The sequence below is a fragment of the Salvelinus fontinalis genome, chromosome 21 (assembly GCF_029448725.1).
Source record: "Salvelinus fontinalis isolate EN_2023a chromosome 21, ASM2944872v1, whole genome shotgun sequence".
Lineage (NCBI taxonomy): Eukaryota > Metazoa > Chordata > Actinopteri > Salmoniformes > Salmonidae > Salvelinus > Salvelinus fontinalis.
In genome coordinates, this window is record NC_074685.1 from 14,913,757 (window position 1) to 14,939,128 (window position 25,372).

Here is a 25,372-nt window from a genome sequence, read left to right on the forward strand (position 1 = left end):
ACATGTAGTATAGGCTAATTCATTATTACAATAATTTATAATACACATATAAACAACTCAAAAATGTATTTAGACTAAATGCATTTGAACGAACCGCATGGAGCAACATGGAAGCAAGCCAATATCCCATATCATGCTTAATAATTCAGCAGTATATTGTGAGGGTTTCGTTAAATCTCCATATGTACACTTAAAACCGCTCTGTAAATGGTCAACATGTTTTATTGACACACGCACACACTCAGTTTTAAAATCAAATAAAAAAAATCGAAGGAGGCAAATTCTGTCTCTTTGGGGCATTTGTTGACTACAACCTGTGAGTATAAATGAGCAAGACTCACTGTGGTCAATACTACTTTACTGAACAGACATGGACCTATTCGGGTATTTTCTGAATGCTTCCTTCCTTCATTCCTTCCGCCCTAATCCGAGCCCATCCGTTTTCAATGATCTGACATCATGACTGAATATGTGAAATCAGTAGAAATGTTGCTTTTGCTTTCACGTGTCCAATAACGTAAAACCAGTCATTTGAATCCCACATTTCTCGATATAATTTCCTATTGTTTGACATTATTTCAGTAGATCTTGTATCATCACAATACAAGTAGGCCTACAATTTTATTTCTAGCTACATCGTCGATTCATTAGACACATCAAATGCTTAGCCTTTCTGTCCCAAATTCTTGGAATTACTCCAAGTGGGACTTCAGCCCCCAAATAAATTTAAAAAAAAGTCTCTACTACCCCCATTGTAAATTTAAATTTAAAATGTGCTCTTGAATTTCGGGTGCAGAGGACTGAAGTGCGATGACGCGAGGGTGTAACATGCTGACAAGAACGGGCACACGTGTGCATCCGCCATCGTTCGCATGTTGATTTTGTTCATCCACACCAGATCCATTTTGAGTCACACAAAATCCTGTGTTCTCTATTCCAATAATTCATCCACAGATAAAAGGGGCAAACATAGTTAGTTTCTAGTAATCTCTCCTCCTTCCATCTTCTTCTTCTTATTCTGTGAACTTTATATGGCAGTTGGCAACCAACTTTAATGTGCATTACCACCACCAACTGGTCTGGAGTGTGGACCTCAGTTCATCTTTCAATCAGTTCAATTTAAATTCAATTCAAAGGGCTTTATTGGCATGGGAAGCATATGTTTACATTGCCAAAGCAACTGAAATAGATAATAAACAAAAGTGAAATAAACAATCAAAAGTAAACATTACACTCACAAAAGTTTTGGAGGAATAAAGACATTTCCAATGTCATATTATAGCTATGTACAGTGTTATAATGATGTGCAAATCACCCACATGGGTATATGCTTCTAAAAACCAATGAGGAGATGGGAGATGCGGGACTTGCAGCGCATCAAGCATCAAAAATAGAACCAAGTTGTATTTTAGTGCCTGGCTATGCCGACTCTTGTTGACACGCGCCAGCAGTTTGGATGAAATTGGTGAATAACATATATGTGTATGCCATCGCGCACATGTTAATGTTTGAGACACTGCAAATAAAGGTGGCTTAATTAATTTCAGTGAGAAACACAATTGTCACGTTGTATAATGATAGGAGACAGGTGCAGGAATACGAAATAGGGGCTTTAATTTCTCTACCCAAAATAGCGTACATCATGAACATGATCCTCACAATCAAATGTCGACCACATTATCTACCAAGGGAATTCTCTTCGATTATAATCACAGCCGTATATATTCCCCCCCAAGCAGACACATCGATGGCCCTGAACAAACTTTATTTGACTCTATGTAAACTGGAAACCACATATCCTGAGGCTGCATTCATTGTAGCTGGGGATTTTAACAAGGCTAATCTGAAAACAAGACTCCCTAAATTCTATCAGCATATCGATTGCGCAACCAGGGCTGGTAAAACCCTGGATCATTGTTATTCTAACTTCCGCAACGCATATAAGGCCCTCCCCCGCCCTCCTTTCGGAAAAGCTGACCACGACTCCATTTTGTTGCTTCCAGCCTACAGACAGAAACTAAAACAAGAAGCTCAGGTCTGTTCAAGGCTGGGCCGACCAATCTGATTCCACGCTTCAAGACTGCTTCGATCACGTGGATTGGGATATGTTCCACATTGCGTCCAACAACAACATTAACGAATACGCTGATTCGGTGAGCGAGTTCATTAGAAAGTGCATCGGCGATGTCGTACCCACAGCAACTATTAAAACATTCCCAAACCAGAAACCGTGGATTGATGGCAGCATTCGCGCGAAACTGAAAGCGCGAACCACTGCTTTTAACCATGGCAAGGTGACCGGAAACATGACCGAATACAAACAGTGTAGCTATTCCCTCCACAAGGCAATCAAACAAGCTAAGCGTCAGTATAGAGACAAAGTAGAGTCGCAATTCAACAGCTCAGACACAAGAGGTATGTGGCAGGGTCTACAGTCGATCACGGATTACAAAAAGAAAACCAGCCCCGTCACGGACCAGGATGTCTTGCTCCCAGACAGACAAAATAACTTTTTTGCTCGCTTTGAGGACAATACAGTGCCACTGACACGGCCAGCTACCAAAACCTGCGGGCTCTCCTTCACTGCAGCCGAGGTGAGTAAAACATTTAAACGTGTTAACTCTCGCAAGGCTGCAGGCCCAGACGGCATTCCCAGCCGCGTCCTCAGAGCATGCGCAGACCAGCTGGCTGGTGTGTTTACGTACATATTCAATCAATCCTTATCCCAGTCTGCTGTTCCCACATGCTTCAAGAGGGCCACCATTGTTCCTGTTCCCAAGAAAGCTAAGGTAACTGAGCTAAACGACTACCGCCCCGTAGCACTCACTTCCGTCATCATGAAGTGCTTTGAGAGACTAGTCAAGGACCATATCACCTCCACCCTACCTGACACCCTAGACTCACTCCAATTTGCTTACCGACCCAATAGGTCCACAGACGACGCAATCGCAACCACACTGCACACTGCCCTAACCCATCTGGACAAGAGGAATACCTATGTGAGAATGCTGTTCATCGACTACAGCTCAGCATTTAACACCATAGTACCCTCCAAACTCGTCATCAAGCTCGAGACCCTGGGTCTCGACCCCGCCCTGTGCAACTGGGTCCTGGACTTCCTGACGGGCCGCCCCCAGGTGGTGAGGGTAGGTAACAACATCTCCACCCCGCTGATCCTCAACACTGGGGCCCCACAAGGGTGCGTTCTGAGCCCTCTCCTGTACTCCCTGTTCACCCACGACTGCGTGGCCATGCACGCCTCCAACTCAATCATCAAGTTTGCGGACGACACTACAGTGGTAAGCTTGATTACCAACAACGACGAGACGGCCTACAGGGAGGAGGTGAGGGCCCTCGGAGTGTGGTGTCAGGAAAATAACCTCACACTCAACGTCAACAAAACCAAGGAGATGATTGTGGACTTCAGGAAACAGCAGAGGGAGCACCCCCCTATCCACATCGACGGGACAGTAGTGGAGAAGGTGGAAAGTTTTAAGTTCCTCGGTGTACACATCACGGACAAACTGAATTGGTCCACCCACACAGACAGCATTGTGAAGAAGGCGCAGCAGCGCCTCTTCAACCTCAGGAGGCTGAAGATATTCGGCTTGTCACCAAAAGCACTCACAAACTTCTACAGATGCACAATCGAGAGCATCCTGTCGGAGCTGTATCACCGCCTGGTACGGCAACTGCTCCGCCCACAACCGTAAGGCTCTCCAGAGGGTAGTGAGGTCTGCACAACGCATCACCAGGGGCAAACTACCTGCCCTCCAGGACACCTACACCACCCGATGTCACAGGAAGGCCATAAAGATCATCAAGGACAACAACCACCCGAGCCACTGCCTGTTCTCCCCGCTATCATCCAGAAGGCGAGGTCAGTACAGGTGCATCAAAGCAGGGACCGAGAGACTGAAAAACAGCTTCTATCTCAAGGCCATCAGACTGTTAAACAGCCACCACTAACATTTAGTGGCCGCTGCCAACATACTGACTCAACTCCAGCCACTTTAATAATGGGAATTGATGGAAATTATGTAAAAATTCATCACTAGCCACTTTAAACAATGCCACTTAATATAATGTTTACATACCCTACATTACTCATCTCATATGTATATGTATATACTGTACTCTATATCATCTACTGCATCTTGCCATCTTTATGTAATACATGTATCACTAGCTACTTTAAACTATTCCACTTTATGTTTATATACCCTACATTACTCATCTCATATGTATAGACTGTACTCTATACCATCTACTGCATCTTGCCTATGCCGTTCTGTACCATCACTCATTCATATATCTTTATGTACATATTCTTTATCCCTTTACACTTGTGTGTATAAGGTAGTAGTTGTGGAAATGTTAGGTTAGATCCCTTGTTAGTTATTACTGCATTATCAGAACTAGAAGCACAAGCATTTCGCTACACTCGCATTAACATCTGCTAACCATGTGTATGTGACAAATAAAATTTGATTTGATTTGATTTGAAGTAGTATTTTATTGGGTGAATTTCACATTTTCTTGAGTCATTTTCAATGATGATATCTTTACTTTTACTCAAGTAAAATTGTTAATGTTTCCGCCACTGCCTGCTATGGTGCTATAGGTGCCAAGGATTCGAACATGTTGCAGCAGTATGTAGAAAGGAGATCCCTCGATGTGAGAAATGTGCAGGAGGACATAGTCTGAGAGAGTGTACAGTTGGGATGGAGAAGGCACTTTCTTGCATTTATAGCCAAGGTGATCAACTGCACTGCGCTGATGGAGCAGAAAATAACACAAGATAGATGTGGTAGTTACAGCAGCAGATAAATATATGGGTATGAAAGATTTTAGTGCAGAAGATCTACAGGACGTTTTGAGAGAAGGGATTCCATCCTCCCAGGCCAACGTTTTTTTTGGGGGATATTGTATAGGTGCAGGATAAGATAGTGCAGCAATTTAAGATTTTCTCGTTCCCATTTTACCTTTTTTGTTTGTGACCACAATTTGCAACCATCATTCCGACCTGAGAAAGGAAGCCATACGCAACACAGCGTCTAGTCTGCCGGAAAGTCAAACAAAGAAGAAGAAGAAGAAGAAAACGTGCTCATTGACTGTGATGTGCTCTACTTCTCCCGCAGCACGTAGTGCGCATGCTCACTCACAGTAATCTGCCCAGGATTTCGTGATATTATTGTGCTGTGTTGGATAGCAGTAGTTTCACCGTTTTTCGATTGACTATTCACTTATTGTTTATTTTGAGAATATCAGTTAACATGGCAGATCCAAGAATACGACAGATCAAAATCAAGACTGGTGTAGTAAAGCGGTAAGTGCAGTTTTTACTTAATAAAATATTTAAAAGATAGCTTGCTAACTGCCTAACATGCTACACACATGCTATACCCACAAGGCCGCGGATATCTACTTCGGCTCGAGACAGAAGTCAGACTGTGCTTCGAGAATACTTCGCCGGCATATATTTAACTATACAACGGTGCTTTAGGGAGGTGCGTGAATTGTCAGTCAAAATAAGGCAGTAACGACACAATAACATGTAATTCATAACATATTTGAATAATCTAAATTGTATGTTGTTGAGTGACATTTTCGCATTTCATACAACGTGTTTATAACAAGTGCGCTTGTGCTAAGGTTAGCAAGTCCTCCCTGTTGTGTTGCCTGTAACTGTTAACAGCTAGCATACAAGCTAACATACAACATGCTTTGCATTCACTTAGCAGGTGCTCAATAAGCAGAGGCAATCTGGCCTTATTATACTACTAGCTTGCTAGCTGGCAGGATGGATAGTACTGCTACCATTGTTTTCTCTTGTCACTCATCAGAGCCATATAGATCAGGCGTTGTAGCTACGTTTTCATGTGAATGTTGGCTACAGGCCTATTAATGATCAGTGACGGTATAGTTGTAAACAGGCCTAAATGCAGGCATTTGATGCACTGAAGCTAATTTTCTGCAAACTCATTCTCATCTGAGCCAGCCTCTTTTTGTTGAAAAGGCAATCATGGTTTTAGCTAGAGTTGCACAAATCAAGTTGTGGTCACATGCACATTAAGCACATGTTATTGCGGTTGTAGCGAAATACTTGTGTTCCTACCTCCAACAATGCAGTATTATCTAACAATTCACAAAAATACACAAGTCTAAAAGTAAAAGAATGGAATTAAGAAATATATCAATATTACGATGAGCAATGTCAGAATGGCATTGACTAAAATACAGTATATCCATATGAAATTAGTAAAACAGTATGTAAACATGATTAAAGTGACCAGTCTCTAAGTTGCAGGGTTGAGTAACCGGGTGGTAGCCGGCTAGTGATGGCTATTTAACAGTCTGATTGCCTTGGGATAGAAGCTGTTTTTTAGTCTCTCTGTCCCAGCTGTGATGCACCTGTACTGACCTCGCCTTTTGGATGACAGTGGGCTGAAGAGGCCGTGGCTCAGGTGGTTGATGTCCTTGATGATCTTTTTGGCCTTCCTGTGACATTGGGTGCTTTAGGTATCCTGGAGGGCAGGCAGTGTGCCCCCAGTGATGCGTTGGGCAGACTGCACCACCCTCTGGAGAGCCCTGCGGTTGCGGGCGGTGGAGTTGCCCTACCAGGCAGTGATACAGCCCAACAGGATTCTCTCAATTGTAAAAGTTTGTGAAGGTCTTTGGGGCCAAGCCAAATTTCTTCAGCCTCCTGTTGAAGAGGCACTGTTGCACCTTCACAACACAGTCTGTGTGGGTGGACCATTTCAGATTATCAGTGATGTGTACTCTGAGGAACTTGAAGCTTTTCACCTTCTCCACTGCGTGTCGTCGATGTGGATAGGGGCGTGCTCCCTTTGCTGTCTCCTGAAGTCCACGATCAATTCCTTTGTTTTGTTGACGTTGAGGGAGAGGTTATTTTCCTGGCATCACTCCGCCAGGGCCCTCACCTCCTCCCTGAAGGCTGTCTCGTCATTGTTGGTAATCAGTCCTACTACTGTTGTCGTTTGCAAACTTGAGGATTGAGTTGGAGGCGTGCGTGGCCACGCAGTCACGGGTGAACAGGGAGTACCCTTGTTGTTTCCTGCCTTCACCACATGGGGGCACCCCGTCAGGAAGTCCAGGACTCAGCTGTACAGGGCAGGGTTCATACCCAGGGTCCCAAGCTTAATGATGAGCTTGAAGGGTACTATGGTGTTGAAGGCTGAGCTACAGTCAATGAACAGTATTCTTACATAGGTATTCCTCTTTTCCAGATGGGATAGGGCAGTGAGCAGTGCAATTGCATCATCTGTGGATCTATTGAGGTGGTATGCAAATTGGTGTGGGTGTAAGGTGGAGGTGATATGATCCTTAACTAGCCTCTCAAAGCACTTCATGATGACAGAAGTGAGTGCTACGTGCTACGGGACGATAGTCATTTAGTTCAGTTACCTTAGCTTTCTTGGGTACAGGAACAATGGAGGACATATTGAAGCAAGTGGGGACAGCAGACTAGGATAGGGAGAGATTGAATATTTCCGTAAACACTCCAGCCAGCTGGTCTGAGTATGCTCTGAGGACGTGGCTAGGGATGCCACCTGGGCCTGCAGCCTTGCGAGGGTTAACACGCTTAAATGGCTTACTCACATCGGCCACAGAGAGCGAGAGCCCACAGACCTTGGGAGCGTGCCGCCTCGGTGGCACTGTGTTATCCCCAAGCGGGCAAAGAAGGTGTTTAGCTTGTCCGGGAACAAGACGTCAATGTCCGCGACGTGGCTGGTTTTCCTTTTGTAATCCATGATTTTCTGTAGACCCTGCCACATATGTCTCGTGTCTGAGCCGTTGTATTGTGACTCTACTTTCTCTGTACTGATTATTTGCCTATTGATTGCCTTACAGAGGGAATAACTACTCTGTTTGTAATCAACCATATTCCCAGTCACCTTGTGGTTAAATGCGGTGGTTTGCACTTTCAGTTTTGCGTGAATGCAACCATCTATCCATGGTTTTTGGTTTGGGTAGGCTTTAATAGTCACAGTGGGAACAACATCCCCTATACCACATATGTCTCTCGTCTGAGCCGTTGAATTGCGACTCCACTTTCTCTGTACTGATGTTTTGCCTATTCCTGTCTCCCGAGTGGCACAGTGGTCTAAGACACTGCATCTCCGTGCAAGAGGCATCACTGCAGTACCTGGTTCGAATCCAGGCTGCATCACAACCGGTTATGATTGGGAATCCCATAGGGCGGCACACAATTTTTCCCAGCATCGTCCGGGGTAGGCCGTCATTGTATATAACAAACGAATTTGTTATTGACGGACTTGCGTAGTTTAAATAAAGGTTAAATAAAAATATATATACACTTTCTGATGAACTCGGTTACCGTGTCTGTGTATATGTCAATGTTATTCTCAGAGGCAACCTGGAACATATCCCAGTCCATGTGATCAAAACAAGCTTGAAGCATGGATTCCAATTGGTCAGACCAGCGTTGAATAGACCTTAGCACGGGTACTTCCTGTTTGAGTTTCTGCCTATAGGAAGGGAGGAGCAGGATGGAGTCATGATCTGATATGTCTAAGGGAGGGCAGGGGAGAGCCTTGTAGCCGTTCCGGAAGGGAGAGTAACAATGGTCGAGAGTTTTTAATGCACGAGTACTATAGAATTTTGGTAGCGTTTTCCTCAAATTTGCTTTGTTAACTTCTTGCCACTAGGGGGTGCCATTTCGACATAGTACAAATTCGTTTCCAAATTAACCTGTTATGGCTGCAGGGGGCGTATTGAGTAGCCAGATAAAATGTGCCCATTTCAAACGGCCTCGTACTCAATTCTTGCTCGTACAATATGCATCTTATTATTACTATTGGATAGAAAACACTCTCTAGTTTCTAAAACCGTTTGAATTATTTCTCTGAGTGAAACAGAACTCCTTCTGCAGCACTTTTCCTGACCAGGAAGTGGAATGTCAAAAATCGATGCTCTGTTCAACTGCATGCCTATACATGGGCGTGATACGTAAGAGTCTACATACACTTCATACGCCTTCCCCTGGTTGTCAAGATGCGGTGAGAGAAGAAATTTCGTGTCTATCTTGGTCTGAGGTGGAATAAAAGGTCTTTGTTTGACGTGACCGTCCATATCCTGTTTCTGGAGCGCGCGAAAGAGGACATGGATATGCCTTCTGTTTAGCTGTCGTTATGAACGACGAACATCTCCGTCTTAGATTTTATTTGATACATGTGACCATATCATCGTAACGTATGTTTTTTCAATATAGTTTAATCAGATTATTGAATTTTTTTCGGGAGTTTTGCCGTGTTCCGTTCTCTAACTTTGTTGACGTTAGAGTGATCTGTGCCACTTGGCAAGTGCCCATGCTAAATGAAGAGGGATATTTGCCGTTCCAGATCAAAACAACGACTGTTCTGGACAAAGGACACCTTGTCCAACATTCTGACGGAAGATCACCAAAAGTAAGAAACATTTTATGATGCTATTTCTAATATCTGTCGTGCATGTGAACTGGTCGTGGGCGCCCAAGTGTTTCTAGCTATTGTGGCTACGCTAATATCACGCTACATTTTGTTTGCGCTGTAAAACATTTAATAAATTGGAAATATTGTCTAGAATCACAAGATGCCTGTCTTTCAATTGCTGTACACTATGTATTTTTCAGAAATGTTTTATGATGAGTAATTAGGTATTTGACATTGGTGTCTGTAAATATTATGGCTGCTTTCGGTGCAATTTCTGATTGTAGCTGAAATGTAAACTATGATTTATACCTGAAATATGCACATTTTTCGAAAAAAAAACATATGCTATACAATAAATATGTTATCAGACTGTCATCTGATGAGGTTGTTTCTTGGTTAGTGGCTATTTTTATCTTTATTTGGCCGAATTTGTGATAGCTACTGATGGAGTCAAAAACTGATGGAGTATGAATATTGGTGTCTTTTGCTAACGTGGTTAGCTAATAGATTTACATATTGTGTATTCCCTGTAAAACATTTAAAAAATGGGACATGTTGGCTTGATTCACAAGATGTGCACCTTTCATCTGGTGTCTTGGACTTGTTAATGTGTGAAAGTTAAATATTAAAAAAATATATCTTTTGAATTTCGCGCCCTGCACTTGAGCTGGATGGTGTCATAAGTGTACCGGTGTCGGGCTGCAGCCCAAACAGGTTAAACTGCCTCGTACTCAATTCTTGCTCGTACAATATGCATATTATTATTACTATTGGATAGAAAACACTCTCTAGTTTCTAAAACCGTTTGAATTATGTCTGTAAGTGAAACAGAACTAGACTTAGAGCAATTCTCCTATTAAGATTTGAAAATGCTGAAATCTGCTTGCTGTTCCCAGACCTGTGGATAACTCTGACTGTCTTCTATTGGTTGAGATGCACTGCATACGCCTTCCCCTGGTTGTTAGCGAATAGGGAGTCTTGAAATGGCGTCTCTACGTAGTTCCCAAAGTTTATAAATTGATTGGGAACGAGGTGGCTCATTCTTTTCACCTTCGCTCGGGCGCATTGAGGACCTGGGGACGTTCTTTTGGAACCATCGGTTATAGATCTCAGACATTTCCGGCTGTGTTTTTATTCGATATAGGTGTTGAAGACATCGTAATGTTGTTATTTTGAACCGAATAATATCAGTTTATGTCAGTATATTGCGATTTTCGGGTATTTATTTCCTTGGTGCTGTAGGAATGTGGGTATCTCTCTCTTTCGTGCTAATGTTTACTGCTAATTGCAACTCTGAAGAGGACATTCTCCAACCTATCAACGATTCTTTTTGACAAAGGACACCTTTCCCAAGATTCTGATGAGAGTTCATCGAAAGTAAGAACTATTTATGCTGATAATTCATTGTTCTGTTGAAAAATGTCATGCATGAAACACCATTGCTTGCAGTGTAGCATTGTGTTGTCGCAGCCTGTATTGCGCAGTAAGGTTAATTTTAAAAATGTAATTCAGCGATTGCATTAAGAACTAATTTGTCTTTCAATTGCTGTCCAACCTGTATTTTTTTTGTCAAGTTTATGAATAGTTTTCGATAAGAGTAGGTGGCTTTCCAAGATGGCGCCGGACAGATTGCTTGAGCTCTTGGCTACTTTTCTCATTGTATAAGCACAATTTGTGCCGCTAAATATGCACATTTTCGAACAAACTCTATATGCATTGTGTAATATGATGTTACAGGACTGTCATCTGAAGAATTCTGAGAAGGTTAGTGAAAAAATTAATATATTTTGGTGGTTTATACGTTATAGCTATTTTTGCCTTGAATCAATGCTGTTGTAATGTTCGCTATTGTGCTAAGCTAATATAACGCTATATTGTGTTTTCGCTGTAAAACACTTAGAAAATCTGAAATATTGTCTTGATTCACAAGATCTGTGTCTTTCATCTGCTGCACGCTGTGTATTTTTAAGAAATGTTTTATGATGAGTAATTAGCTAATACACGATGGTCTCTGTAGTTATTCTAGTCATTTTAGTGAGAGTTGTGATGGGGGCTGCAATGGTAAACTATGATTTATACCTGAAATATGCACATTTTTCTAACAAAACCTATGCTATACAATAAATATGTTATCAGACTGTCATCTGATGAGGTTGTTTCTTGGTTAGTGGCTATTTATATCTTTATTTGTTCGAATTTGTGATAGCTACTGATGCAGTAATAAAATGGTGGAGTATGGAAGTGGTGTTTTTTGCTAACGTGGTTAGCTAATAGATTTACATATTTTGTCTTCCCTGTAAAACATTTTAAAAATCAGAAATGATGGCTTTATTCACAAGATGTGTATCTTTCATTTGGTGTCTTGGACTTGTGATTTCATGAACATTTTATTATATGATATCCCTGTGGCTTTAGGCTGGGCTATGCTAGTCAGCTTTTGTGATGGGGGGGCTCCCGGATCCGGGTTTGGTAGGCGTCAGAGGTTAATATCCCCAGCTACAATAAATGCGGCCTCAGGATATGTGGTTTCCAGTTTCCACAAAGTCCAGTGCAGTTCCTTTGAGGGCCGTTGTGGTATTGGCTCGACGGGGAATATACACCGCTGTGACTATAACCAAAGATGATTCTCTTGGGAGGTAATACGGTCGGCATTTGATTGTGAGGTATTCTAGGTCGGGTGAACAAAAGGACTTGAGTTGCTGTACGTTATCACAACCACACCATAAGTAGTTGATCATAAAAGATAGACCACTGCCTTTCTTCTTCCTGAAGAGTTTTTTATTCCTGTCTGCGCAGTGTACTGAGAATGCAGATGGCTGTATGAACGGGGACAGTATTTCCGGAGAGAGCCACGATTTCGTGAAACAGAGTACAGTGATCCCTCGCCACTTCGCGGTTCACTTATCGCGGATTCGCTATTTCGCGGATTTTCATAATGCATTTTTTTTTTTTTTTTGGTGCATTGTGCTCTGCATTCTGATTCGCTAAAAACTCACTCCCGCTTCTTGTATCAAAACATGCTACGAATTGTGCTATCATTTTGTCGTCTCGTGCAGTTATGTGTACGTACATAAAACAGCTTGGCAAATTTACATTAAGTTGGCCAAATTATCTTGTTATCTTGTAATTATCTTGTAATCTCCTAAACCCATAATGTCGACGAAACGCTCTGAAGAGCAGTGAAACGGCCTACACGTGAGTCACTGTATTTGTATACATGTAATAGTTGCTAATTGCAAAAAAAAAAAAAGTTTTCTATTTTGCGGATTTCACTTATCGCGGGTCATTTTCGGAACGTAACCCCCGCGATAAACGAGGGATACCTGTATTAGGTTCTGGGTGCAATTATTATTATATCCTGGGTGCAAATGACTGATGTTTTTCCTGACAGGGCATTCAGTCCCCACAGTCCAACATCTGACCAGAATCTGTTTGTTTTTTCAGTTGAATAAACAAAAGCAGTCAGGATAAGATCTAATTCTCTAATCACTGTTATTATACTTTTAATTCCAACATACTTTTCTTTCTGTTGCAGACATTTGATATTTTCATTCAGGCTAATCTCCTTAAAGCTACTCAGTGTCTTCTATTAATTGAAAGAATTCTGTCATAATGCACTGGGTGTCATAATAGATCTATTTGCTAATCGATAAATAGTAAAGTAGGTCTAAGTATGAAGAGGATTTATCTCGGTCTTGCTCCCCCCCCCAGGTTCCCTCTGTCCCTGGCACTTTGTGTAAATGTGCTATCGATCTTATTTTGATTAGGGTCACATTACTAACGGGGCTCCCTGATGAGTGTGGGTAATGGCGGTACCGGCTTAGAACTCTCCCTCAGAAGGTGATGTCACAGAGAGGGTGTCTGATGCAGTGGAGAAACTGTAGGCACGCTGGTGTAATGAGAGGTGGTGCAGGTTCAAACACAACTCCATTCTAGAATGGCTTCCTTTACATTATAAAACATCTCCATTCTCAGTCCTTTCCCATTCAGAATAGGTTAATTTCATCATTAGCTGTCCTAGAAATGTAATATTTTACTGGGGTATAAAGTAAGGAGAGATCCATTACCCATTCAGTGGCCTCCAGCATGACCTTGATAAGGGAACCTGCAGCCTCTGTTCACAGTCAGATGGAACAGACTGCCTTTGCTTTCTCTGTACTCTACCCTACTATGTCTTCCTGTCTCTCTCCCACCCGCTCTCTCTCCCACCCGCTCTCTATCACGCTCTCTTTCTCTCTCATTCCCCATGTTATTAAAACCCTAGTAGCAGCTCCCTGTCTGCTCTCTCCCAGTAAGGCCTGTTCCAGTGGCTTTGTGGCGTTGTACATTCCAGTCAGTACCTCTTCTCTGCCCTAGCGAGGCGGATGCCCTTAATAAAATGACAACAGTAATTTGGCTTTGTCATTCGGGCATTGGGCTAGGCCGGGGCTCAAAAATACAGTGCTGTTGGAGGAGGCAGCGGCCGAATGCGTGTCGGATCTCTAATTCCCTTTTCTTCCTTATTTTCCAGAGAGATGCCTTTTCCATTAAGTCCAGGGTGGCAGGTCTATTTAAAACCAGCCACGACCCCACCCCTCATTCACACACACAGCGCTCCTAGACCCAGCCTGAGAGAAATAAAACATTAACATCAGGCCTAGATGAGAGAAGGTGGGGGTGGACATTTTTATTAGACTGTCCTTCAGTTTTATTCAAATTATTTCAATCCCCCTTTCCTCTCCTTCCCCTCTCCCTCATTGCTGCTGCCTTTTCCTCTAAATAACCTCAGAGGTGACATCCTTCATTCGGTGTAAAGCCTGAGATAGAGGAGGAGAGGAAAAGAGGGGTGGAGGGCTCCTCTGCTGTTCGTTGTTGCATATGCTGCCCGTTTAAACAGCATCTTGATGGAAACGTATTAAAATGAGCGATAATTGACGTAAAATATGACAGAGTGCCGTTGGCTTCCTCAGCTAAGCAAGGCGCCACGGCAACACTGAGGAGAGGTTGTTTCTGGCTAATGGACCTGATTAATGAAGGATCGCACACGAACCAACGCACGCAGCTGATTTTATGAAAAATTAATTCCACGTTGTCATCCCGACAAGCAAAGCTGCAGCCGGAAAAATACTATTAGTCGGGAATCATTATCAATAGCAATATTTTCAAACTCCATTATGCCAATGAAGGTCTGAATTGATTTAATAGATTTAGTTCCATTTGGTCCGTAATTGATAAATAATCAACATTTATCAATGTACTCAAGCCCATTTTCACTAACAATCAAGGAAGAGTGGTCCATTTATCACCTGATTTGGTCCAAATTTGAAACTAAATTGATGATCAATTAATCGTAGAATGGGCCAGTAGAGTGTGTGTCCTGCTAGAGGTGGCAGTTAAGCAGAGACTGTCAGATAAGCGTGGTGATCAGGCAAAGAAGGAAGGCATGGGGCTGTACCGTAGTAGACCCACAGTTCTATTATACCCACACTGGACACATCTGGAAACAATGGGACATATTGGTTAGGTTACTATTACTTCACCTGGTGGTTAGTTGAATGAGAACTCCTCCTCCTTGACATCTTGAGGGCTTCAATGATACAGCTTTTGGTGTTTGTGTTTTTCTGTGTGTTTTTAACTAATCTAGTAGGCATGAACTTTGATTTGTTTTTATTGTGTGTTGTGTTTAACTAAACGGTGCTGTGTCTTGTCATCTGTTGTTTACTTCCCAGGCTGGTGAAGGAGAAGGTCATGTATGTCAAGGAGACCAGGCAGCAGGAGGAGAAGATTGAACGACTGAAAGCAGAGGCCTGCGACGAAGAGGCCGACTCCGAGGCCAAGTATGTCATCAAGAAACAGGTGGGTGAAAACACAGGAGAATAAAGGATGTTTACATTCAGTTGTAAACATACTTTACATACATAGGCCAACCCATACTTTACATACATAGGCCAACCCATACTTTACATACATAGGCCAACCCATACTTTACATGCATAGGCCAACCCATACTTTACATACATAGGCCAACCCATACTTTACATGCATAGGCCAACCCATACTTTACATGCATAGGCCAACCCATACTTTACATGCATAGGCCAATCCATACTTTACATACATAGGCCAACCCATACTTTACATACATAGACCAACCCATACTTTACATTAAGTTGCTTTTATAGCTGTATAGTAAAGATGTTATAACTATAGTAATGTTGCATTAAGTTGTTACATAGTAAGTTAGTATTGTTTTGTGGTTGCATATTGAATGGATTTTAGAGATATTTTTATTATACAAGATGTTAAAATGCTGTGCAATGTTACTTTGTTACTACACAGGTATAAGAGCAACTTAATGGAAAGTGTTAGGATGTGCTTTAAAAGGGATGCATTATAGCTTAAATCACATTGAATGTTCTTCTTAGTCAACATTTTATTTGTCATCTTCATTGCTAAATGTGGAAGATTTCTAATGTGCTTTATTTAACGAACCTATTATCAAATAGAATTCTAGTACAGTAGCGAACAGACATTGCTAGTAGCCCTACATTCACTTTAATGAGGTCAGCTTAGTATCATTATGAAGAATTAGTCTTGGAGGTGGGGGGGATCGTTAGCGATTTAGTCATTTGCTGATTTAATGACATTATGTAACTTTGGAGGAGTTTGATAATTACTGACACATGCTGGTAATTTACAGCCGCTAGGAGATCGCTGTTGCATATCCTCCTCGTCTCCCTCGCTCTCTTTCGCTCTTAGTCCTTCTCTCCCTCCATCATTTTCCCTGCTTAGATTAGAATGAGAGGGTGATAGACAATAAAGACCCACGGTGGCAGGTGTCCTCTGTGTGCCCTACCTCACAACCTTTGTTTTAATCTCAGTTATTCGAGGGATTACACCTTGTGGAGAGGATCATCTGTCATGCTTTCATGCACAATAGGCGGATGGATGGATGGAGATCAGGATGGATGGATGGATGGATGGATGGATGGATGGATGGAGATCAGGATGGATGGATGGAGATCAGGATGGATGGATGGAGATCAGGATGGATGGATGGAGATCAGGATGGATGGATGGAGATCAGGATGGATGGATGGATGGAGATCTGGATGGATGGAGATCAGGATGGATGGATGGAGATCAGGATGGATGGATGGAGATCAGGATGGATGGATGGAGATCAGGGTGGATGGATGGAGATCTGGATGGATGGATGGAGATCTGGATGGATGGATGGAGATCTGGATGGATGGAGATATGGATGGAGATCTGGATGATGGATGGAGATATAGATGGATGGATGAGATCTGGATGGATGGATGGAGATATAGATGGATGGAGATATAGATGGATGGAGATATAGATGGATGGAGATATAGATGGATGGAGATATAGATGGATGGAGATATAGATGGATGGAGATATAGATGGATGGAGATATAGATGGATGGAGATATAGATAGATGGATGGAGATATAGATGGATGGAGATATAGATGGATGGAGATATAGATGGATGGAGATATAGATGGATGGAGATATAGATGGATGGAGATATAGATGGATGGAGATATAGATGGATGGAGATATAGATGGATGGAGATATAGATGGATGGAGATATAGATGGATGGAGATCTGGATGGATGGAGGGCAGGATGGATGGATGGATGGAGATCAGGATGGATGGAGATCAGGATGGATGGAGATCAGGATGGATGGATGGAGATCAGGATGGATGGGTGGAGATCTGGATGGATGGATGGAGATCAGGATGGATGGATGGAGATCAGGATGGATGGATGGAGATCAGGATGGATGGATGGAGATCAGGATGGATGGATGGATGGAGATCAGGATGGATGGAGATCAGGATGGATGGATGGAGATCTGGATGGATGGATGGATGGATGGATGGATGGATGAGATCTGGATGGATGGATGAGATCTGGATGGATGGAGATCTGGATGGATGGATGAGATCTGGATGGATGGAGATATGGATGAGATCTGGATGGATGGAGATATAGATGGATGGAGATATAGATGGATGGAGATATAGATGGATGGAGATATAGATGGATGGAGATATAGATGGATGGAGATATAGATGGAGGGCAGGGTGGATGGATGGATGGAGGTCAGGGTGGGTGGATGGATGGAGGGCAGGTGGATGGATGGATGAGATCTGGATGGATGGAGATATGGATGAGATCTGGATGGATGGATGGAGATATGGATGGATGGATGAGATATGGATGGATGGAGATATGGATGGATGGAGATATGGATGGATGGAGATGTAGATGGATGGAGATGTAGATGGATGGAGATATAGCTGGATGGAGATATAGCTGGATGGAGATATAGATGGATGGAGATATAGATGGATGGAGATATAGATGGATGGAGATATAGATGGATGGAGATATAGATGGATGGAGATATAGATGGATGGAGATATAGATGGATGGAGATATAGATGGATGGAGATATAGATGGATGGAGATCTGGATGGGTGGAGGGCAGGGTGGGTGGATGGATGGATGGAGGGCAGGTGGATGGATGGAGGGCAGGGTGGATGGATGGATGAAGGGCAGGGTGGATTAGTTATGTGTCTTTATCCTGCTGCTGATGGGATCATTCCACTGCACTGGTACTGGGAGGGCACCATGACCACTACCACCTCACCATGTCTGTGTGTGCATCACTGTCTGTGTCTCTCCACCTCGCCTCCGGAATTTCTTAACGGTGTGTCTGACTAACAGTGTTAGCTGAGTCCTCTGTTCTCTTTAGGTCCACCCTGTCAGTCAGGGGAATTTGCCTTTCCAGAGTATCTCAGACCCAGACATCTCAGGCTCTAACTTAGCTTCCCCACAGGCGTAGTAATACCTCTCCATGCATGATCACCGTGATGCTACCTGCCCTAGGCGTCGTAATACCTCTCCATGCCTGATCTTCATGCCACTACCTCTCTGCTCTGGTCTTCTCCACTCACCCAGGTGTGCTGGAGGCAGAGTGAGGTGAGGACCCCTGCTGCTGCCCAACTCCCTGCCCGATCAATAACTATATAACATTTTTCACGCAGGCAGAGAGCTTGTTGTGGGATGTTAACCTTAGCACAGCATATGTGGGATACTAAACCAAGACAAAACCTATTTCAAGGAATTGCACCGTGGAGCTATTGAAGCTGTAACACTTTGTTTTTTAACCTTTAATACATTACAATCTAAGGCAGTGTTTTTCAACTATTTTGAAAAACTTGTTTTGCTTGGGGGACCCCTTGAAGAAAATATAACAACTTATATGTTTATAAATGGTGTAGATGAAGACAGTAATGAAGATGGTGGTGTTGATGAATAATCTGTGTTTTCTCTGTGTGTTTCAGTTGGAGGTGCTACAGGAGTCCAAGATGATGATTCCAGACTGTCACAGGCGTTTGACCATAGCACACGCAGACCTGTCCCAGATACTAGTAAGCACGGCTCTGTTAGGAAGGAAAAACATTGAGAGGAACCAAACCCATCCTCCTTTTTCTTTCTTGCTGCAGGTTTAGCCATGATAGTGTTTTTGGCTTCCATGTCGGTGTGTATGACTGTTTAAAGTGACACACTGATCGTGCAGGTGTGTCTGTCTAAAGTTACACACTGATCATGCAGGGGTGTGGATGGGTGTGTGTGTGTGTGTGACTGTCTATAGTGACACATTGATCATGCAGGTGTGTGACTGTCTAGTGACCGATATAAGAAGCCAGAGAGAGGAACACACACGCCGCCACCACACACATGCATGTCTCAGGGTCCTCACAATTAGCAGAGAGCAGGAGTCAGGCAGCCGTGGCCTCACTGAGAGACACGTGCGGAAGGGAGAGGAGGAGAGAGGAAATCACAGATGACTCCTCTGGGGGGGGGGTCCCTCTCCACCTCCTACCAAAGCCCACTCTCACCCCTTCCAACACACACACACACACACACACACACACACACACACACACACACACACACACACACACACACACACACACACACACACACACACACACACACACACACACACATTACAGTTCATTAGCAGTTCTGTCACTGCGGTGGCCACCATAGGAACCCAGCACCACTCGATTAGCACAGATGTGACCCTCACATATATATATATTTTTTACGGAACCGTTCCACTGTGAAATCAATATGTGGATTGTAAATGTTAATTTTATTAAAAATGGGCTATGCTAGGGTTAGTAAAAGGGCTTTAGTATGATCATTTGGTGAATAGCCATGTGAATTGACTGGACTTTTTAATGTCTAGGTTAATTATGGGTTGATTGTAGATGGTAAGTTAGATTTCGTGTAATGCTATTTGATGGGTTGGTAATTTTAAAAGTGTGTGTGATAGTGTTAGTATTGATATCCTGTATGTGCTTGTGTTTGCAGGAAACAGAAGAGGACTTGGCTGAAGCAGAGGAGTACAAAGAGGCCAGGACCGTATTGGATTCAGTGAAGCTTGAAGGATGATGTTCTCACTCTGTAATGCACTACTTAAATGTCTATTTCATTCATCTGGGCTTGTTTGGAAACGAAGACAAACAAAATCGTTCAGCATCTTTTTCTCTTTCTCACTCTTTTTTTATTTTTTATTTCTACATTTGAAAACAACGTGCAGTCTGATCTCGACATCCTTCTCCAGAGTGTACAATCTCACACAAGAAGAAAATAAAAACGTATTTCTTTTCTTACCATGGGGGTTTGCTTGGTTTGTTTCTTCAACTATACAGCTGCAAATTAAGCCTGGTTGTATTGTTTAACTCATATTAAAGCTATACAATAGTACTGTAGTGTCTTTCATCAATTGATTTAGAAAGTGTTCCTCAATGTCTTGAATGGAGATATATTCTTCTTGATGATGACTGATTCAATATTTAGCCTAGTTTAATGTTTATTTGTTCTTAAGAATCAAGATAACAGTCAAAATAAGTGATAGACCGAAGAACATCCGGATGAGAGACAGGAGCTAGCTACACCATATCAAATTACATCCAACTATATATCATCATATAACATCGTCCTAGTGTCTGTGTCATGGGATTGGATAGAGAGAAATTGGCATGATGTCTGTTCCTAGGGGTAAGAATCAGGACACCGACCTCCGCTGGTGAATGAAGTCCATGCAGCCTAGTGATATCATCAGCACTGTCATTGCTAACCAGACAGTCTACAGTGGATCTGACAGGCTGTCCGTGAATTGACCAGTAGACCTAGTTGGGCATCAAGTCACACTGTGGCTTGTCCACAAGTTCACATTGCTTATTTTGGTCCGCAAATGTAGACATTTAAAAACTATAATTCAAGATTTTATTTGGGTTAACATATTTTTTATGTTCCACTGTGGAATTGGCTAAATAGTTTCTGTTTACCTGACCAAAATATGCCTACCGATATGCCAACCAAATAAAGGAAACACATTAATTTCGTACATGGCCTATTTAAGTTTCATTTCATTCCATTAGTTTGATTTGCTTTTTAAATTTAAGTCTTTATAAAACCCTAAACTGCTTGAAGATGTTTGGTGTAGGCCAATATATTTATTAAAGCCGACAAACATGTATTAGGTTGCTAAGCCTGTGTTAAAATCACTGCAAATTAATAATAACATTTGATTCTAAATGTTAAATCTCATGGCCTATTTTTTTTCTCTAAATTCACCCTCTTTCGAGGATAAGGCACCCAAGACACCTAAATGCCAGTCTAATAATACAAGACAAAAAACCTGACTGGGCAGACAAATTAGGTTACATTTGTCTTATTTTACAGATTTCGATAATTATCGGGATCACCCCGAAGTCTTATTAACGCTCTAATGAGGCGCGCGCCTCTCCGTGACATCCAGCCGCTCCATCTCGTTAAGGAAATCGCTCTTCAATGCTGATTATTTTATTTGGAACCATAATTATATTTATTTCGGATAAATCACGGTCTAATCGAGTCCGCGCAGAGGGCAGCGGCGCTAATTGAAGCATGAGATGCGGTGGTGGTCCGCGGGCGCTACCTGGATTTGTGACCAAACGTCGAGGCAAAGCGACGCACCTGGTGGATGTAGCCCTGGCAAGCACAGCGCCTATCTCTTTTCTCGCTCCTCTTTCCTCCCCAGAACTCAAAGACAACAATTTATTACTTCTAATCGCCCGACTGTCACCAAATCACCTGCACGAAACAAGAATCTAATTTGTTAAACTGGCATTTCTGCAAATGGAAGATCGATTTAGAATTCTCTAATTGAGGGAATACAGACGCCCGATGAATTAGATTTACCCTGGATGAAGAGGAGGAGAGGAGAAGAATAAAAAGAAGGAAAAAGAGTGAACAAAAACCATCCTCGGTGTTAGCTCTCTGCACCGTGCGTGGCCCGAGACAAGAATGCACGCGGGAGAGTGGTGACGGGCATTGGCGGTGGTGACGGGCAAAAGGTAACACGTTGTGTCTCTTGCATGAAACTCCCGGTGCGCCAGCGAATGCCCAAGGCCCCCGGTGGAAAGAGAGAGGTGCACTGGAAATCTCCAGTTCCAATAGGCCTACTGCGTATAGAATTACATTTGTTTTTCTTGTGGTTTTATTAAAAGTCACTCCTCATCTCCAGAGCGCGTGAAAATGTCTACTTTCCACTCAGATGCGCTGCATTAACTTGCAGGGGGCGAATTGGTTTGTTTGTCTATTTGTATTTCTATGCTGGATAAGATTGATGCGGGCTTGTTATGGGAATCTCAGCCAGGGAGAGAAGCCACTGCTTTGCTCCTTGTTGTTTACCCTAATTACAGCTTATTCAATTCAGCGAAATGAGGACCTTTATCTGACAAGCACACACACACACACACACACACATACACAGACACACTGTGTTAAATTATGGGTTACAATTTCGTTAGAGAAATACATAGTAAAGGTGTTTACATAGCCTAACACCGAGAATCCTTCAAATAAAAAAATAAATAAAGTAATAACAACATCAATAAATACAATCAAAATAATCATGTTTCACTATGGCACCAAATTGAATTGCCTTGCAGTTGGCAATTTTTTTTATCGGCCTATTGGCTTTCGAGTCCCTTATTTCAATATTTTGTAGCAGAGGTTGCTGTTTATTTGCAATATTTGTTCGTGATGAACTCGTGATTTTATTATATAAAATGTACTCAAAGGCTAATAATAAACAATAGCGTAGGCCTATTTGCCTATTTGAGAAATATTTTATAATTTCTGATGCTTTTGACTGATTGTATTAGGCCTATCATTATTATTATTATTGTTATTATTATAGAAAGGGGATATGCCTATGGTTACACAGTGTAGGCCTACTTGCAACATTCCACCGGAGTAAACATATACTGAAAATACCTTTTGTCGCACCAGGAAACGGTTACATTTCTTCCCACAAAAAAAATTATAAATCCACCATGTTTCGCCAATAAAGCTTAAAATCCATGTGCTTAGTTCTGGGGCAGGTATTGTCGTACAGAGATTCAATATATAGGTATGTACGAAGTAAACTAGGTGAATAAATTGCATTAGAGGGAGCCAATGTGTTTTCAGCCTAGTTGTTGTTTTTCTCCTCTGTCTTTGGGAAACAATCTGAAACCTATTTATAAGAGGAAAATCACTTCACCCGCCAAACAAAGTCCATCGTTTGCCCTTTACAGCACTGTAGAAAGATCAGACAAGGTGCATCAAAGAGCGTGGAATTCAATATAGGGTCACTTTCTGCACAAAGCATTTTAATAAAGCCTATGTGTATTTTTGTACATGATATATCCTTGAAAGTGCAGTTTTATTCCCATGCCTTGGAGCACCATGCCAATGCGCTTGCCTCTAGCCGTTTTCCCGGGTTAAATGTGAGCTGGCGAGCGGAGAGGAGTCATTCACTTTTGTTTGTACAGCCATAAAAGCCTTGAGCTATTGAAAACTCGTAAAATGAAGCGCGCAATCAATCACACCGCGCTATGCTGCTGTTCTGACTGAGCAGCGAAGACCAAACAAAGTAATGATTTTAAATGATCGTTATTGTTTCAGCGCACAACCGAAGACAGCTTAAACCGACACATATAAACTGGTAACATATTCAATAATTTTATAACGCTAATATGTTTACATCTCGTTGATGTTGAATATAGCAAATAAAAGATGTATGTTCTTCAAATAAAAAGTGGGAAAGAACAACACAAACCCGGACATCTTGAATTACGCACACATTCTCTGCTCCGGCGCTTTAATCCACGTTCTGTGACATTTTGGATATGGAAACGCAGAGGAACAGACAATTGTTTCCAAATCGAATCCACACTCTTCTCTCTTTTTTCATTTTCAGGACGCCGCAGTATAATAACCTACCCTGCGGTTGCGTGGCGCGTGAGCGATTGCCAGTGACCCCGTTGTGTCCGAGATTCTCTCCCGCTCCCCGGTCGGTCGTCCCACCAGATTGCCACTAGATAAAAGATGAGCCGAGCTAATTCAACTCGAGATGGGCTGGGAAAGGACCCCAAAGTGCCCCAAGTTTACGCTAGGACGCATCCTTTGTGTTACTTCCAAAAAGGCACCATTCATTCCACAACAAATGAACTAGCTTTCACAAAACCTTCCAACAGCTGTAGGGAGCCTGTTGGATTCTTTTGTGTCCCTTATATATTTTGGGAACATGATGTGTGACAAGAACCCAATGTGCTAATTGGTATAATGGCGGTATATTTATAGACTACATTGGATACCTGTTTATAGCCTACCTGCTTGGTCTGACTGAAATGAGTACGCTTAATTTGGGCAGATTGGATGAAAAATCAATACCATGAAAAGCAATTGGCCAACAGCAAAGTGTTTAAAGCATGATTGTGTCTGTTCTAGTGCAATCCACGCCTTCTGGGAGATCCGCTGTCTCCATGAAAGGGAAACATCCTCAGATCATGTTCAGCCACAACTCAGTTTCAACTTTCCGCTGAATTATGCATTTAATTTGCTCACATATCATGTACAATAAGTCCCACCCTGCATGACAGTCGAGCCTAAACAGTAGTAAATCAACTCTAATTTATACTGATTTTACTCTAATATTTGTAATAAAAATCGTATAGATTTGGCACGAATTACATAAAAGCCTAATGGTGTTGAAAATGACTCTGGCTAGAAATATATCGCTAATCTAAACGTTGTTGTTGGCTGAATGGGGAGTAAGAGGCATTAGCAGAGGTTCACTTCATCTCCAAAAGGCAGGACTGACTGGGACACGTTGGATAAAAAGAGGTCGAACATGTCTGGGGAAACTAAAACTATCCACAGCCATTCACAGTTTCAAAATGACAAAGGGCCTTGCTATTAAAACACAAGTCATTGAGCCACTTCAACAGACACTTGATATAAACGTAACCTTGACTTGGTTATAATATGTGGTATAAATGCACACTAAGAGCTTTCATACTCGGGCTATGTAGGTTTAACCTAATTTGAGGCAGTTAGTTGTGTAGGAAATATGTTCTGTCATTCACACGCCAGAAACGAGTCTAATATGTTTATGTAGCCACAGAGGCTGTTAACTTGGGTAAATTAGTCGTTGTTCAAACCTGGGGCTCATCCATTACAGAGAAAGGCAGCAACAGCACGCACAATTAAACAAATACTGCGCTGGTCCAGTTTATCAAATGGGTCGAAGCTTTCACAGATATTAAATCAAGTGATTTTATTTGATATCATTTGGAGTTGAAATCAAAGCCAATTACAGAAATGAGGAGAAATGAACTTGTGAATTTGGCTGGATGGGAGAATTTGAGCGGCTGGCTGCTCTGGGGTCTCGAGGTTGTTGACATATCTCTAGCTTCAAATCTGATTGGCTCTCCTTTAAAGAATCTCATGGGTTCATTGGGTTGTTAGGCGCCTCCCCGTTTCTCTAAAGGACATTATAATGCAAGG

At 42.3% G+C, this 25,372-nt stretch overlaps 1 protein-coding gene across 2 annotated transcripts; it reads left to right on the plus strand.

Moving 5' to 3' along the window:
- The first annotated feature begins 5,123 nt into the window (after positions 1-5,123).
- tbca (tubulin cofactor a) lies at positions 5,124-20,257 on the plus strand. Of its 2 annotated transcripts, XM_055874037.1 has the most exons (5): positions 5,124-5,329; positions 9,387-9,452; positions 15,164-15,290; positions 18,823-18,909; positions 19,862-20,257. In XM_055874037.1, exons 1-5 carry the CDS (start codon positions 5,277-5,279, stop codon positions 19,940-19,942), a joined length of 414 nt encoding a protein of 137 aa, XP_055730012.1. In that variant the 5' UTR covers positions 5,124-5,276; the 3' UTR covers positions 19,943-20,257. The 2 variants fall into 2 exon arrangements, with proteins under 2 accessions (XP_055730012.1, XP_055730013.1); XM_055874038.1 differs by lacking the exon at positions 9,387-9,452 and having other exon boundaries at positions 5,130-5,329.
- Positions 20,258-25,372: the final 5,115 nt, after the last annotated feature.